This window comes from Chlorocebus sabaeus, chromosome 28 (genome assembly GCF_047675955.1).
Source record: "Chlorocebus sabaeus isolate Y175 chromosome 28, mChlSab1.0.hap1, whole genome shotgun sequence".
Lineage (NCBI taxonomy): Eukaryota > Metazoa > Chordata > Mammalia > Primates > Cercopithecidae > Chlorocebus > Chlorocebus sabaeus.
In genome coordinates, this window is record NC_132931.1 from 12,928,901 (window position 1) to 12,944,234 (window position 15,334).

General features: G+C 39.5%; 1 protein-coding gene across 1 annotated transcript; it reads left to right on the forward strand.

The window, feature by feature from the left end:
• Window positions 1-9,889: 9,889 nt before the first annotated feature.
• Window positions 9,890-14,608, forward strand: LOC140710613 (cytochrome P450 3A7-like). The gene is made up of 3 exons (XM_073012779.1): window positions 9,890-10,110; window positions 11,168-11,330; window positions 13,563-14,608. Exons 1-3 carry the CDS (start codon window positions 9,914-9,916, stop codon window positions 13,656-13,658), a joined length of 456 nt encoding a protein of 151 aa, XP_072868880.1. The 5' UTR covers window positions 9,890-9,913; the 3' UTR covers window positions 13,659-14,608.
• The last annotated feature ends 726 nt before the right edge of the window (window positions 14,609-15,334 follow it).

A 15,334-nucleotide genomic window follows, 5' to 3' on the forward strand; every position in this document is an offset into this window, starting at 1 on the left:
CATAAGACCTAAAACCATAAAAATCCTAGAAGAAAACCTAGGCAATACTATTCAGGACATAGGCATGGGCAAGGACTTCATGACTTAAACACAAAAAGCAATAGCAACAAAAGTCACAATAGACCAATGGGATATAATTAAACTAAAAAAACTTCTGCACAGCAAAAGAAACTATCATCAGAGTGAACAGTTAACCTACAGATTGGGAGAAAATCTTTACAATCTGTTTATCTGACAAAGGGCTAATATCCAGAAGCCACAAGGAACTTAAACAAATTAACGAGAAAAAAAAAAAACAAAAACAAGCTCATCAAAAAGGGAGCAAAAGATATAGACAGACATTTCTCAAAAGAAGACATTTATGCGGCCAACGAACATATGATTAAAAGGCTCATCATAACTGGTCATCAGAGAAATGCAAATCAAAACCACAATGAGATACCATCTCATGCCAGTTAGAATGGCGATCATTAAAAAGTCAGGAAACAACAGATGCTGGAGAGGATATGGAGAAATAGAACACTTTTATACTGTTGGTGGGAGTGTCAATTAGTTCAACCATTGTGGAAGACAGTGCGGTGATTCCTCAAGGATCTAGAACTAGAAATTCCATTTGACCCAGCAATCCTATTTCTGGGTATATACCCAAAGGATTATAAATTATTCTACTATAAAGACACATGCACACATACATCTATTGCAGCACTATTCACAAGAGCAGACTTGGAACCAACCCAAATGTCCATCAATGATAGACTGGATAAAGAAAATGTGGCACATATATACCATGGGATACTACGCAGCCATATAAAGGATGAGTTCATTTCCTTTGAAGGGACATGCATGAAGCTGGAAACCATCATTCTTAGCAAGTTAACACAGGAACAGAAAACCACACACTGCATGTTCTCACTCAAAAGTGGGAGTTGAACAATGAGAACACATGGACACAAGGAGGGGAACGTCACACACCGAGGCCTGTCAGAGGGTGAAGGGCTAGTGGAGGGATAGCATTAGGAGACATACCTAATATAGATGACAGGTTAATGATTGCAGCAAACCACCATGGAACAGGTATACCTATGTAACAAAACTGCACGTTCTGCACATTTATCCCAGAACTTAAAGTATAATAAAATAATAATAATAATTTTGGGGCGCAAGTAGCAGTCTTTCAGATTCTGCTTTGATGTACATATTCTGAGAGAATTAAATCTGTCAAAGAAACCTTGACTTTCCAGGAAACAACAGGTGCTGGAGAGGATATGGAGAAATAGGAACACTTTTACACTGTTAGTGGGACTGTAAACTAGTTCAACCATTGTCGAAAACAGTGTGGCGATTCCTCAAGGATCTAGAACTAGAAATACCATTTGACCCAGCCATCCTATTACTGGGTATATACCCAAAGGATTATAAATCATGCTGCTATAAAGACATGCACATGTATGTTTATTGCAGCACTATTCACAATAGCAAAGACTTGGAATCAACCGAAATGTCCATCAGTGACAGACTGGATTAAGAAAATGTGGCACATATACACCATGGAATACTATGCAGCCATAAAAAAGGATGAGTTCGTGTCCTTTGTAGGGACATGGATGCAGCTGGAAACCATCATTCTCAGCAAGCCTTCACAAGAACAGAAAATCAAACACTGCGTGTTCTCACTCATAGGTGGGAATTGAACAATGAGATCACTTGGACACAGGAAGGGGAATATCACACACCGGGGCCTATTGTGGAGAGGGGGAATGGGGGAGGGACAGCATTAGGAGATATACCTAATGTAAATGATGAGTTAATGGGTGCAGCACTCAAACATGGCACATGTATGCATATGTAATAAACCTGCACATTGTGCACATGTACCCTAGAAGTACATATATATATAAAAAAGAAACCTTGACTTTCAATGGCAGGCACTGAAACTGACCCTAATAATGTGTTTTGGGATAAACCTACTTCATATTCTCAACCTGTCTGCAGTAGTCATTATAATCTGAACTTCCTAAAGTTCATGTGCAAAGTTGAGTTCATTGTTTAATATTCAACAAGGATTATTGCAGTAAGATGGTATGAAAATATTAGATATGTGTCCTCACTGGTGGTATTATCTAAGTTGCAACATATTTTAACTGGCTGCTGATCTCACCCACCATGCCTGCATTTTATCTCTGTCTCATGGTCTGCAACCTTGGGAGCTTTGAACTTACTCATAGAATCCTGGGCATCAAAAACATGTGGTTCTAATGGCTAGACAGAGAATGAGAGTAAAAGGATCTTGCCCATGGTCAAGTGAGTAAACGACAGGTTTGGAGGTGTCTGGACTCCTATGATGACTTCATTCTGACAATACTGTTCCAGCTGTCCCTTCATTTCCTCCTAATGCCATGTCTGGTCTGATCTGGCTGTTTCCCACCTTCCAATTCCTGCCTTCTCCAATGCTTCCTTCCATAGGTCACTCTGTGGCTCAGAGACCCTGCTTAACAAATGCCCAACCTTTTAATTATTTGTTCAGTGAAATTTTAACTCATGTCTCCTCTTCTTGATAAAAAGAAAATACGTTATGTAATATAGGGCTACTCTATAACTCTTGTCCTCTCTCTTGGCAACTACTGAACTAACTCTTTTCATATTGAGCAAACGTTTATGGAAGGACTGCCAAGACTCAGGTACTAGGCTTGGTAATAGCCCCCGTTCTCTCTAGTCAAAGCCAGCACCAGCCACACTTGCAGATCTAGGTCCCAAGCCCACTGCAGGTCACAGGCCAGGGTCTGATCTCCTCTGGGCTCCTTTAGGAGGGAAAGACAGAATCATTAACATCTATTTTATAAATGGGGCAACTGAGGCTGAGGGGGTTTAAATAACATACACAGCCTGCACATCAGTCATATTCTGAGGATCGCTACTTGCTCTCTTCTCTCTGCAGAATGAGAAGAGATGTCTCTGGAGTCCATAGAAAGCCCAGGGGCCTGGCTGGGTGTGGTGACCCATGCCTATAATCCCAACAGATTGGGAGGCTGAGGCAGGCAGATCACCCGAGCTCAGGAGTTCAAGACCAGCCTGGGCACCGTGGCAAAACCCCATCTCTACTAAAAATACAAAAAATTAGCTGGGCATGGTGGTGCATGCCTCTAATCCCAGCTACTTGGGAGGCTGAGGCACAAGAATTGCTTGAGTGCAGGAGGCAGACATTGCAGTGAGCCGAGATTATGCCAGTTCACTCCAGCCTGGGCAACAGAGCAAGACTCCATCTCAAAAACAAAAACAAACACAAACACAAACAAAGAAACAAACAAAAATAGAAAGCTCAGGGGCCATCTGCATCAGCTTCCCAGCCACACATTTTCTTGTCCTCCTCTGTCATTTTTGTTCCTTCTTTTTTTTAATATGTTAAGTTCTAGAGTACATGTACAGAATGTGCAGGTTTGTTACATAGGTATACATGTGCCATGTAGGTTTCCTGCACCCACCAACTCGTCATTCACATTAGGCATTTTTCCTAATGCTATCCCTCCCATAGTCCCCCACCCCTGATAGGCCCTGGTGTGCAATGCTCCCCACCCTGTGTCCAACTGTTCTTTGTTCAATTCCCACCTATCAGTGAGAAGATGCGGTGTTTGGTTTTCTGTCCTTGTGAGAACTTGCTGAAAATGAAGGATTCCAGCTTCATCCATGTGCCTGCAAAGACATGAACTCATCCTTTTTCATGGCTGCGTAGTATTTCAAGGTGTATATGTGCCACATTTTCTTAATCCAGTCTATCATTGATGGACATTTGGGTTGGTTTCAAGTCTTTGCTATAGTGAATATTGCCACAATATACATACGTGTGCATGTGTCCTTATAGTAGCATGATTTGTGATCCAGTGGGTATATACCAGTAATGGGATGGCTGAGTCAAATGGTATTTCTAGTTCTAGCTCCTTGAGGAATCATCCCACTGTCTTCCACAACAGTTGAACTAATTTACACTCCCACCAACAAAGTAAAAGCTTTCCTATTTCTCCGCATCCTCTCCAGCATCTATTGTTTCCTGACTTTCTAACGATCACTATTCTAACTGGCATGAGGTGGTATCTCATTGCGGTTTTGATTTGCATTTCTCTGATGACCAGTGATGAGGAGCATTTTTTCATGTGTCTGTTGGCTGCATAAATGTCTTCTTTTGAGAAGGTTCTGTTCATATCCTTTGCCCACTTTTTTTGATGGGGTTGTTTTTTTCTTGTAAATTTGTTTGAGTTCTTTGTAGATTCTGGATATTAGCCCTTTGTCAGAGGGGTGGAATGCAAACATTTTCTCCCATTCTGTACAGTTGCCTGTTCACTCTGATGACAGTTTCTTTTGCCATGCAGAAGCTCTTTAGTTTAATTAGATCTCATTGGTCTATTTTGGCTTTTGTTGCCATTGCTTTTGGAGTTTTAGTCATGACTTCCTTGCCCATGCCTATGTCCCGAATGGTATTGCCTAGGTTTTCTTCTAGGGTTTTTATGGTTTTAGGTCTTATGTTTAAGTCTTTAATCCATCTTGAGTTAATTTTTGTGTAAGGTGTAAGGAAGGGATCCAGTTTCAGCTTTCTACATATGGCTAGCCAATTTTCCCAGCACCGTTTATTAAACAGGAAATCCTTTCCCTGTTGCTTGTTTTTGTCAGGTTTGTGAAAGATCAGATGGTTGCAGATTTGTGGTGTTTTCTTCTGAGGCCTCTGTTCTGTTCCATTGGTCTATGTCTCTGTTTTGGTACCGGTATCATGCTGTTTTGATGCTGTAGCCTTGTAGTATAGTTTGAGTCAGGTAGCGTGATGCCTCTAGCTTTGTTCTTTTTGCTTAGGATTGTCTTGGGTATGTGGGCTCTTTTTTGGTTCCATATGAAGTTTAAAGTAGTTTTTTTCCAATTTTGTGAGAAAGTCACTGGTAACTTGATTTGGATGGCATTGAATTTATAAATTGCCTTGGGCAGGATAGCCATTTTTATGATATTGATTCTTCCTATCCATAAACATGGAATGTGTTTCTGTTTGTGTCTTCTTTTATTTCGTTGAGCAGTGGTTTGTAGTTCTCCTTGAAGACGTTTCACATCCCTTGTAAGCTGGATTCCTAGGTATTTTATTCTCTTAGTAGCAATTGTGAATGGGATTTCACTCATGATTTGGCTCTCTTTCTGTTATTGGTGTATAGGGATGCTTGTGATTTTTGCACATTGATTTTGTATCCTGAGACTTTGCTGAAGTCGCTTATCAGCTTAAAAGGATTTGGGACTGAAATGATGGGGTTTTCTAAATATACAATCAAGTCATCTGCAAACAGGGACAATTTGACTTCCTCTTTTCCTAATTGAATACCCTTTATTTCTTTTTCTTGCCTGATTGCCCTGGCTAGAATTTCCAATACTATGTTGAATAAGAGTCGTGAGAGAGGGCATCCTTGTCCTGGTTTTCAAAAAGAATACTTGCACTTTTTGCCCATTCAGTATGATTTTGGCTGTGGGTTTGTCATAAATAGCTCTTACTATTTTGAGATACGTTTCATCAATACCTAGTTTGTTGAGAGTTTTTAGCAGGAAGGGCTGTTGAATTTTGTCAAAGGCCTTTTCTGCATCTATTGAGATAATCATGGTTTTTTTGGTCACTGGTTCTGTTTATGTGATTGATTATGTTCATTAATTTGTGTATGTTGAACCAGCATTGCATTACTGGGATGAGGCCAACTTGATTGTGGTGGATAAGCTTTTTGATGTGCTGCTGGGTTCGGTTTGCCAGTATTTTATTGAGGATTTTTGCATCAATGTTCATCAGGAGTATTGGTTGAAAATTCTCCTTTTTTCTTGTGTGTCCACCAGGCTTTGGTATCAGGATGATGCAGGCCTCATAAAATCAGTTAGGGAGGATTCCCTCTTTTTCTATTGATTGGAATCGTTTCAGAAAGAATAGTACCAGCTACTCTTTCTACCTCTGGTAAAATTCAGCTGTGAATCCATCTGGTCCTGGGCCTTTTTTAGTTAGTAGGCTATTAATTATTGCCTCAATTTCAGAGCCTGGTATTGGTCTATTCAGAGATCCAACTTGTTCCTGGTTTAGTCTTGGGAGGGTGTACGTGTCCAGGAATTTATCCATTTATTCTAGATTTTCTAGTTTATTTGTATAGAGGTGTTTATAGTATTCTCTGATGGTAGCTTGTATTTCTGTGAGAGTGGTGGTGATATCCCCCTTATCATTTTTTATTGCCTCTATTTGATTCTTCCCTCTTTTCTTCTTTATTAGTCTGGCTAGCAGTCTATCAATTTTATTGATCTTTTCAAAAAACCAGCTCCTGGATTCACTGATTTTTTGAAGGTTTTTTTGTGTCTCTATCTCCTTCAGTTCTCCTCTGATCTTAGTTATTTCTTGCCTTCTGCTAATTTTGAAAGTGTTTGCTTTTGCTTCTCTAGTTCTTTGAATTATGATGTTAGGGTGTCGGTTTTAGATCTTTCCTGCTTTCTCTTGTGGTCATTTAGTGCTTTAAATTTCCCTCTACACACTGCTTTAAATGTGTACCAGAGATTCTGGTACACTGTGTCTTTGTTCTCATTGTTTTCAAGAACATCTTTATTTCTGCCTTCGTTTCGTTATTTACTCAGTAGTCATTCAGGAGCAGGTTGTTCAGTTTACATATAATTGTGTGGTTTTGAGTGAGTTTCTTAATCCTGAGTTCTAACTTCACCGCACTGTTGTCTGAGAGATAGTTTTTTGTGATTTCTATTCTTTTACATTTGCTGAGCAGTGCTTTACTTCCCATTATGTGGTCAATTTTAGAATAAGTGTGATGTGATGCTGAGAAGAATGTATATTCTGTTGACTTGGGGTGTAGAGTTCTGCAGATGTCTGTTCGGTGCACCAGGTGCAGAGCTGAGTGGACATGAGCAATTTATCAAAAAAGAAACACAGTTGTCAAAAATACAGAAATATTCAACCTTGTTAATAATAAAGTGGCCAGCCACAGTGTTTCATTCCTGTAATCCCAGTCATTTGCAAGGGTGAGACAAAAGGATCACTTGAGGCCACAAGTTCAAGACCATCCTAGGCAAGTCAGTTTGAGACCAGACTTCATCTCTAGCAAACATCAAAAAATGAACCACTCATGGTGGTGCATGCCTGTAGTCCCAGCTCCTCAGGAGGCTGAGGCAGGAGGATTCCTTGAGCTTGGGAGGTTGAGGTGGCAGTGAGCCATGATTGTGCCATTGCACTCCAGCCTGGGCAATGCAGCAGGACTCTGTCTAAACAATAAAAATAATGATAAAGAAAAGGATTGGGAAGCCATTTCTTGCTTATTCAATACATAATGTTAAAAGCAATTTCTACTTTTTCTACTTTTTATTACTAAAAAAAGCTGGACCATTCTCATAGCCTGAAATGTTTCTCACCCTACCTTCTTCTGTCCAAACACTTCTCTGTCGACGATAATGCAAACCGTCATTCCTTTAGGAAGACTTCACCCCAGGTAGTTCCAGATCCCCTTATCTCTGCCTTCCCAGAACTCCTGGTGTCTCCCCAGTTTCCTCCGGGTGGTGAAGTACCCCCATCCTGGGTCTTGGCATGACTGCCTCTGTGAAGGTCTTGTTTCATTTTCCTTTATGGTTCTTTTCCCCTGTGTTGTGTCATAGCACTGGGCAGTGTGGACAGCCCATTCACACTGACAGAGAGGGCCCATGGTTCTGGAGATAACCATGTAACCGATCAGAATAGGGCATTGAGGGCTGGGTGTCAGGCATGGGCTGCACTTGGGTGGGCAGGCCCCCTGGAAAGTCACTGGGTTTGGCAAGCTTCCTAGTAACATGTCTCCCTGGGGTCCTCTTGGAACTTCATGCAAAAATGCTGGATGCTGGTTTATTCTGGAGAGTTGGTTCATTCCTGTCATTTGATAGTCAGAGAAACTCATGTCCCAACTAAAGGTCATAAACTCCAGTTTGTAAACTGAGATAATCTCAGCTGAATGAACTTGCTGACCCTCTGCTTTCCCGCAGGCTCTCAGTGCCCTTGAAGTCATGTCAGTTCAAGCAGCCCCATGAGGCATTACAATGTTTAATTACTTCAGTGATTATTAAACCTTGCCCTGTGTTGACCCCAGGTGAATCACAAGCAGAACTTCTGACAAGGGCAAGTTATGATATTCTTTTCAATTACAGAAAAAGTAAGTTAATTGATAGGATGTTTTTGTTTAAAAAAAGTTACTAGTTTTAAAGGTAATTTGTGCACATGGGAAACATTAAGAAGGTATACCAGGATAATGCTTTTATACTACTAAGAATAATGTTTTATCTAACTTTTTTTGGTAGATGCTTTCATCAGATGAAGAAAATTCCCTGCTATTAGTTGTTGAAGGTTTTTTATATCATAAATGGGAGTTGAATATTATCATATATTATTAATATATTATTACTGAACTATCAAAGGCTCTTCCTAAAACAATTGAGATGATTTTATAATCATTCTCCTTTAATCTGTTGATGAAATCATTGGTATTTATACTTTGTTAACTATTCTTGAGCCTCAGGTTTAAATTCAACTTGGTCATGGTGTATCATCTTTGAACACTGCTGTTTCTGACTTGGTACTATTTTGTTCAGGATTTTTGTGCTGATGCTCATGAATGAGACTGGCATGCCATCTTCCTTTGCGGTCCTGATTTTTTTCTGATTTGGATGATGTGGCCCTAATGGAATGAGTTGGGCATGATGCCTTCTTTTTCATGTCTCTGGATAGATGGGACACTTTGGAGTCTCTCCAGATGGCCCTCAATGGTCCCTGCCTCCTCGTTGTTAGGCCCCTGGGCAACCCCTTCTCATTTCTGGTAGGCCCAGGAACCTGTGGGTTTTATGTTTGTTTGTTTGTTTGTTTTTGAGTTGGAGTCTTGCTCTGTCACCCAGGCTGGAGTTGGGGTGCAAAGGCCTGATCTCAGCCTGGGTGTGGCAGTGAGGTGAACACAAAGGGATGTTCTTCAGAGATTACAGTTCAGCCCTGGAGCAACCACTAGGAGACTGTTTCAGCAAGTGAGGATAGGGCTGTGTGGGGTTCTATCCTCTTTATAATTTCCACTAGCACTGAAATCATGGTATAATCCCACCAGAACCTTCTTTTGTCGTATTTGGGATAGAAGGGACTAGTTGTCCTCAAATTATTGATAGAGATTTTATATAATATAGTGTTTCTCTCCACATTTTATGAATATAACAAAAGTCTTGTGTGTGTATATGTGTACATACACATTTGTATTATATATATGTGTGTATATATATACATGTGTGTGTATATATATACATGTGTGTGTATATATATACATGTGTGTATATATGTGTATATATCCATGTGTACATATACACACACATACATACATACAATACAAATCCTGCTTAGTAGCTGTTTTTGTTTGTATATATAACAAAAAGAATTACAGAGCAGGACTTTGACCAATAGTCCTTGTGTGGCACAGAGAATTTGCTTTTAATATCTCTTTTCACTTTCTTGGTTACAGACGTGTGATCTCTTTTTTGAAAGGTGACAATCACTTTGTCATATTTTATCTGATGCTAATGCTCATAGCCTATTAGTCACGTTTGTTTCCATGAGAAAGAAAAACCACTAGACGGTTATGCTAAGGATTTCTATCCCTGGAGTGAGAACTGTCCCGAATGTCTCCCACTTTCATAACTCCTCCACACATCTCAGTGGGCCATTGAGCACATCAATGGGCATGACAGTTATTAAAACAATTTATGAATGTTATGATCCTTTACCAGTATGAGTTATTCTCTGGAGCTTCTAACATGTCAATAGTACTGCGTGGACTGAGTTAAAAGTTAATCCAAAATCTCAGTTTATCAAAATCTGTTTCTTTCTTACCAAGCACCACCCACCTATGATACTGTGCTACAGATGGAGTATCTCCACATGGTGGTGAATGAAATGCTCAGATTATTCCCAGTTGCTATGAGACTTGAGAGGGTCTGCAAAAAAGATGTTGAAATCAATGAGATGTTCATTCCCAAAGGGGTGGTGGTGATGATTCCAAGCTATGTTCTTCATCATGACCCAAAGCACTGGACAGAGCCTGAGAAGTTCCTCCCTGAAAGGTACAAGCCCCTGGGAAAGGAGCCCTCCCTGAACCATCCTGGTTCAAGCATATTCTGCCTCTCTTAATCTACAGGACAGTCGTGGTCTTCCACAATCATTTGCTTGTCTTTTTATTTTTGAAAGTTTTTTTTCATGAAATTGATCATTGTCACACTTTACAAACCATAGACTAGATAAAAGAAAATTACAGCCACCCACAGTCCCAAAAACTTAAAATGAAGGTCATCAGTTATGTCCTTATGGGTCATAACTGTTCAAAATATAAGGACTTTTTTAAAAACACAAGATCACAATGCTATTATTATGTCCCAGAAATGACTATTTTTTTCTTAATATAATCAAATATTTAGGAATCAAGTTTGAATAAAAAACGTGGGTCTAATCTTCAAAGAATTTATAGCTTAGTGGAACAGATAGACAAAGAAAGCAGTGATGATACTGCTTTGCACTGGTACAGTAGCATCATACACCCGTGTAAATTATCTGACCTCAACTATTCTATGGAGGTGTGGGGGAGAAAGAGGGAGAGATGGAGAGAAGAAGGAGGAGCATAAGGAGGAGAGGAGGAATAAGACAAGGCAGGGAGGAGAAGGAGGAGAATTAGAAAAACAAGGGAGGAGATGAGAAGGAAAGTGCAAAATAACAATTTTGAAATAGTGCAAGACAATTTCTTCTTCTCCTTCCTCATGACCAACATAAGTGTGACTTGAGGCAGGAATCTACTTTGCCATCAGTCTCATCACTTCTGTGCCTTTATACTGTGAACACATAACCACCCTGAATATAATCTGAGTGCTTAGAAATAAATATTCTTTGCAACACTATTTATCTCCTCTCAACAAGACTGAAACCTCCTATAGTGTAACGAGAGTAAAAAGAATCTGTAGCTTACAATTCTCATAGTAAAATAAGCATAGCAGGAGTTCAATGACCAGTCCGCAAAAGCATCCTGTGTACTACTAGTAGAGGAGTGGGCCCTAAGAAAGAAGCCCTAACATGGAACTCTTAGGGGTGTTATGGCATTAACTTTTAAAAAATCTACCAATATGGAACCAGGTTCAGTAAGAAGAACAAGGACAACATAGATCCTTACATATATACACCCTTTGGGAGTGGACCCAGAAACTGCATTGGCATGAGGTTTGCGCTCATGAACATGAAACTTGCTCTAATCAGAGTCCTTCAGAACTTCTCCTTCAAACCTTGTAAAGAAACACAGGTCAGTCAATTTTCTGCATAAATAATGTTTTCTTAAGAATTATTTTAACTGATGTGTCTACATATTTAAAAAAGAACACACTCATTTAATCTTCTACTAATTTGTTCTATGGGCCAAGGAATCTATTTGGGCCCATCTGTGATCTTTAAGGGTGCTTCAGTTCTGGCGGTAAAAAGCTGTAGCATTAAAAACATCATGTAACATCAATGTAGATTAGCATGGCATGACTATCTGCAATCTCCTTGAATTTCAGCAAAGTTTAAATTCAGTTTCAAGTCAATTGGAAAGATTGGGAAGTATTTTGCACAATCATGAAGTGCAATTACTATCTTGTTTTGACTTTTGAATGGTGCTATTCCTTCCCAGAACTTGTAGAAGCTTTCTCATGAGAGTGACTCCCAACCACTAGCTGTACCTTGGAATCACCAGTGAGCTTTAAAAATTCATGATGCCTGGGACATCTCAGAAATTCTAAACTAATTTGCCCACAGTGTGGCTTTAAAAGCTCCCCAATTGCTTCTCCTGTGAAGCCAAGGTGGAAAATGACTAAGGTATTTCTACTGGATATGAAGGACTACCACAGTCCAAGGCCATCCTTACTGACCTTACCTTCCAGTTGCCTAGCTCTATCCAACTGGGCTCCTTTTCAACCCAATTATAACTCTATTAATCTTCTTCCTTTTCTTCTCCTCATTCTGTTCTTATCTTTCAAGACCTAGTTCAATTCTCAAGCTCTCCAAGGTGTCTTCTCGACCTAGTCCAGGGCTCATTTACTCCTCTGCTCTGTTATTTGTTACTGGAGACTATTATCATATAATTTCATAATTTGCCATTAAATCATTGAGTTTTCTTCTCTGTATTTTCTCTGTGTCTAAGAATCTCTTCCCCCGATCCATTAACAATATCTTGTCCTTTTGTTCCTTTTAAAATATCCCAGTGGTGCCTTGCAAGTGACCTACTCTAATTCAAGCATTTGGTCATTTGGTAAATGTTTAAGGAGGGATGTGCAGTTGATTGGCTTGCATACAAATGTTAAGTTTTTTAATGTGAACATTTAACAAATGACATTCATGTATTTGCATATGTGTTTGTGCTTGCACATGTGCACGTGCCTGTCTGCCTGCAGGGAAAATATATTCATGCCTTTTGGAAAGTTTTAAATAATAAATATTATATTTATAAAAAGATTTGGGATCTTTTCTCTGAAGAAATTAAAGAACAGATGTCATTTATTCATATTAAGCAAGACCCTATAAATCTTATTTCTAGGTCTCATGTATTTATTAAGCAATTCCACCCCTTAAGCAGGCTTTCTACATAGGAGAGGAAAAAGATAGAGATGAGTTCCATATTATTTCCATATTCCACATTATTTGTGGCTTTAGGCAAGCTATGTAGCTATCCTACAAGTGTGCTCAGACAGGAGATGCAGCCCTGAGAGAAAGTAGTCGTCTGGCACACCTGGGATGGCAAAGGTACTCACTTGTAAGTTCCAAGCTAGCACTTCTTGATCTCCATGGCAATTTTCTTGCCCATCACTCCATGGAGATCACAATATCACTCTGTTGTGTTCCCTCATCACTGAAGCAGTGTCTCTCTCAATGAGAATGGGGCTAAAAGTTGAGTCAAAACACTGTAAGAATTGAGAGATTTCCCACTTGCACTACCCTTGGAAACCAAGAAAAAATGTTAAAAAATGAAACGATGATGCTTCCTGAAGGTGTCTTCCCATCTTTACACCAGATGGGTTCAATTGGGAGGAATTACTAGACTGTGGAAGTTGAAGACTGTCCATATAAGTAAAATGTGCAATAACTACTCAGGATTACCTTGCAAGTTTCAATATACACAAAATTAACTTTATATGACTCTTCAAAAATAGTTTGCCATCATGCCTAATAATCTGGTTTAAATTTTTAAAACTCATCCATTTTACTTAAAATTTAAATAAAAAAGAACATGGATTCCCATGAATTTGTCTCAGGTCAGGCGTTGCACAGAATAGGTGCTCCATAAATATTTTGTTAAATGATAGATGATGAATGCTCTCATTATACAATCTTCACACATCTTATAGAGTAAGTATAAAGAATCCAAGATTTATAATACTGAAAGTAGTTTTTATATGTTTACAAAGCATTATTGTCATTAATGCATTTTTTTACTTTGATGCTATACTTTCTACTTTTGCTTTATTTAATGCTACTCAATATGCTTATTTAACTGTTGCAGATCCCCCTGAAATTACACTTTGGAGGACTTCTTCAACGAGAAAAACCCATTGTTCTAATGGCTGAGTCAAGGGCTGGGACCGTAAGTGGAACCTGATTTCCCTAAGGACTTCTGCTTTGCTCCTCAAGAAAGCTGTGCCCCAGAACCCCAGAGACCTCAAATTACTTTGTGAGTAGAACCCTGAAATGAAGATGGACTTTATCCAATGTACTGCATAAATAACCGGGGATTCTTTACATGTATTGAGCTCTCTCACGGTCTGTATAGAATGTCATACTTGGTAATACAAAGGAGATGACCAAATCAGTGCTGGGGAAGTATATTTGGCTTCTCTGCTTCTCATAGGACTATCTCCACCACCCCCAGTTAGCACCATTAACTCCTCCTGAGCTCTGATAACAGAAAACATTTCTTAAAAACTTCATCCATAATCATTAATGAAAATAACAGTTATTTTGATGGCTCTAACAGTGACATTTATATCACATGTTATATCTAGAGTATTCTATACTAAGTTTTATATTAAGCAAATCGATAAAAACCTCTTTACAAAAGTATTATCAGATAATCTCCCACACATTAATGAGAAATCTATAGAACTGAATGACTGAGAACCAACAAGTAAATATTCTGATCATTGTAATCACTGCTGATGTGGGGTCTTTGTCAGAACTCCAGTGTGATTATTAACACAGGAGAGAGTTAATCCACTGTGACTTTGCCCATTGTTTAGAAGGAATATTCATAGTTTAAGTATGACATTTTTGACCAGGCACAGTGGCTAACACCTGTAATCCCTGTACTTTGGGAGGCCATGGTGGGTGGATCACCTGAGGCCAGGAGTTCGACACCAGCCTGACCAACATGGTGAAGCCCCATTTTTACTAAAAATACAAAAATTAGCTAGGCATGGTGGCATGCGCCTGTCATCTCAGCTACCTAGGAAGCTGAGGCAGGGGAATTGCTTGACCCTGCAGTGAGCCAAGATCACAGCACCACACTCCAGCCAGGGTGACAGAATGAGACTGCATCTCAAAAAAAAAAAAAAAAAAAAAAAAAATTATGTCTTTTTGTAGCACATTTATTTTGTAACATACAACTGAAGCCATTATTATATCATTAGTTTCGATTTAATGTTTTCAGCCCATCTCCCCTCATATTTCTGGGAAACGTTTTCTTACACCTCTTGCATTCCGTCCTCAACTCCCAACTGTCTTAATGCAAAGAACACTTAATAAAAAACAGCTGATTGGTCAATTGATTGGGCAAAATGGCTAAAAGTACTCATTCCTTTTCTTTTCCTATTTCTTCCTTTATTTTCCCTTTTGAATAATTTAGTCCCAGAGCCATTAGGTGGGTGGCAGCCAGATGGTGGCCACACATTAAGGTAGAGAAGAGAGTCATGGTGGTTCCAAGTCAGAGACCAAGTAGGATGAGGACCAAGTGGGTGTCCATGTGGAAACAGCCTGCCTGGGTGTGGGAGTTCAAGCAAGCAGAGAAAGGGTCCACACAGAGGGGTGGCCTGCAAGAGCAGCCAGAGCCTATATATGGCATGGAGAACCCACACGAGGTGAGGAGGGCATCCATGAGTGGGAAGGTATGGGCAAGGTTTGGCTACATAAAGGGAATTGATCAAATATGTAAATATATTAAGGATGATGGAAGCCAGGCTTCTCACCTTTGCAGAAGGGAGTCATGGATTCAGAAAGGGAGAAAACTAGCATGAATCCTATGAAATTAGATTGGAGTGAAAGTATTCGTGTATACTCATA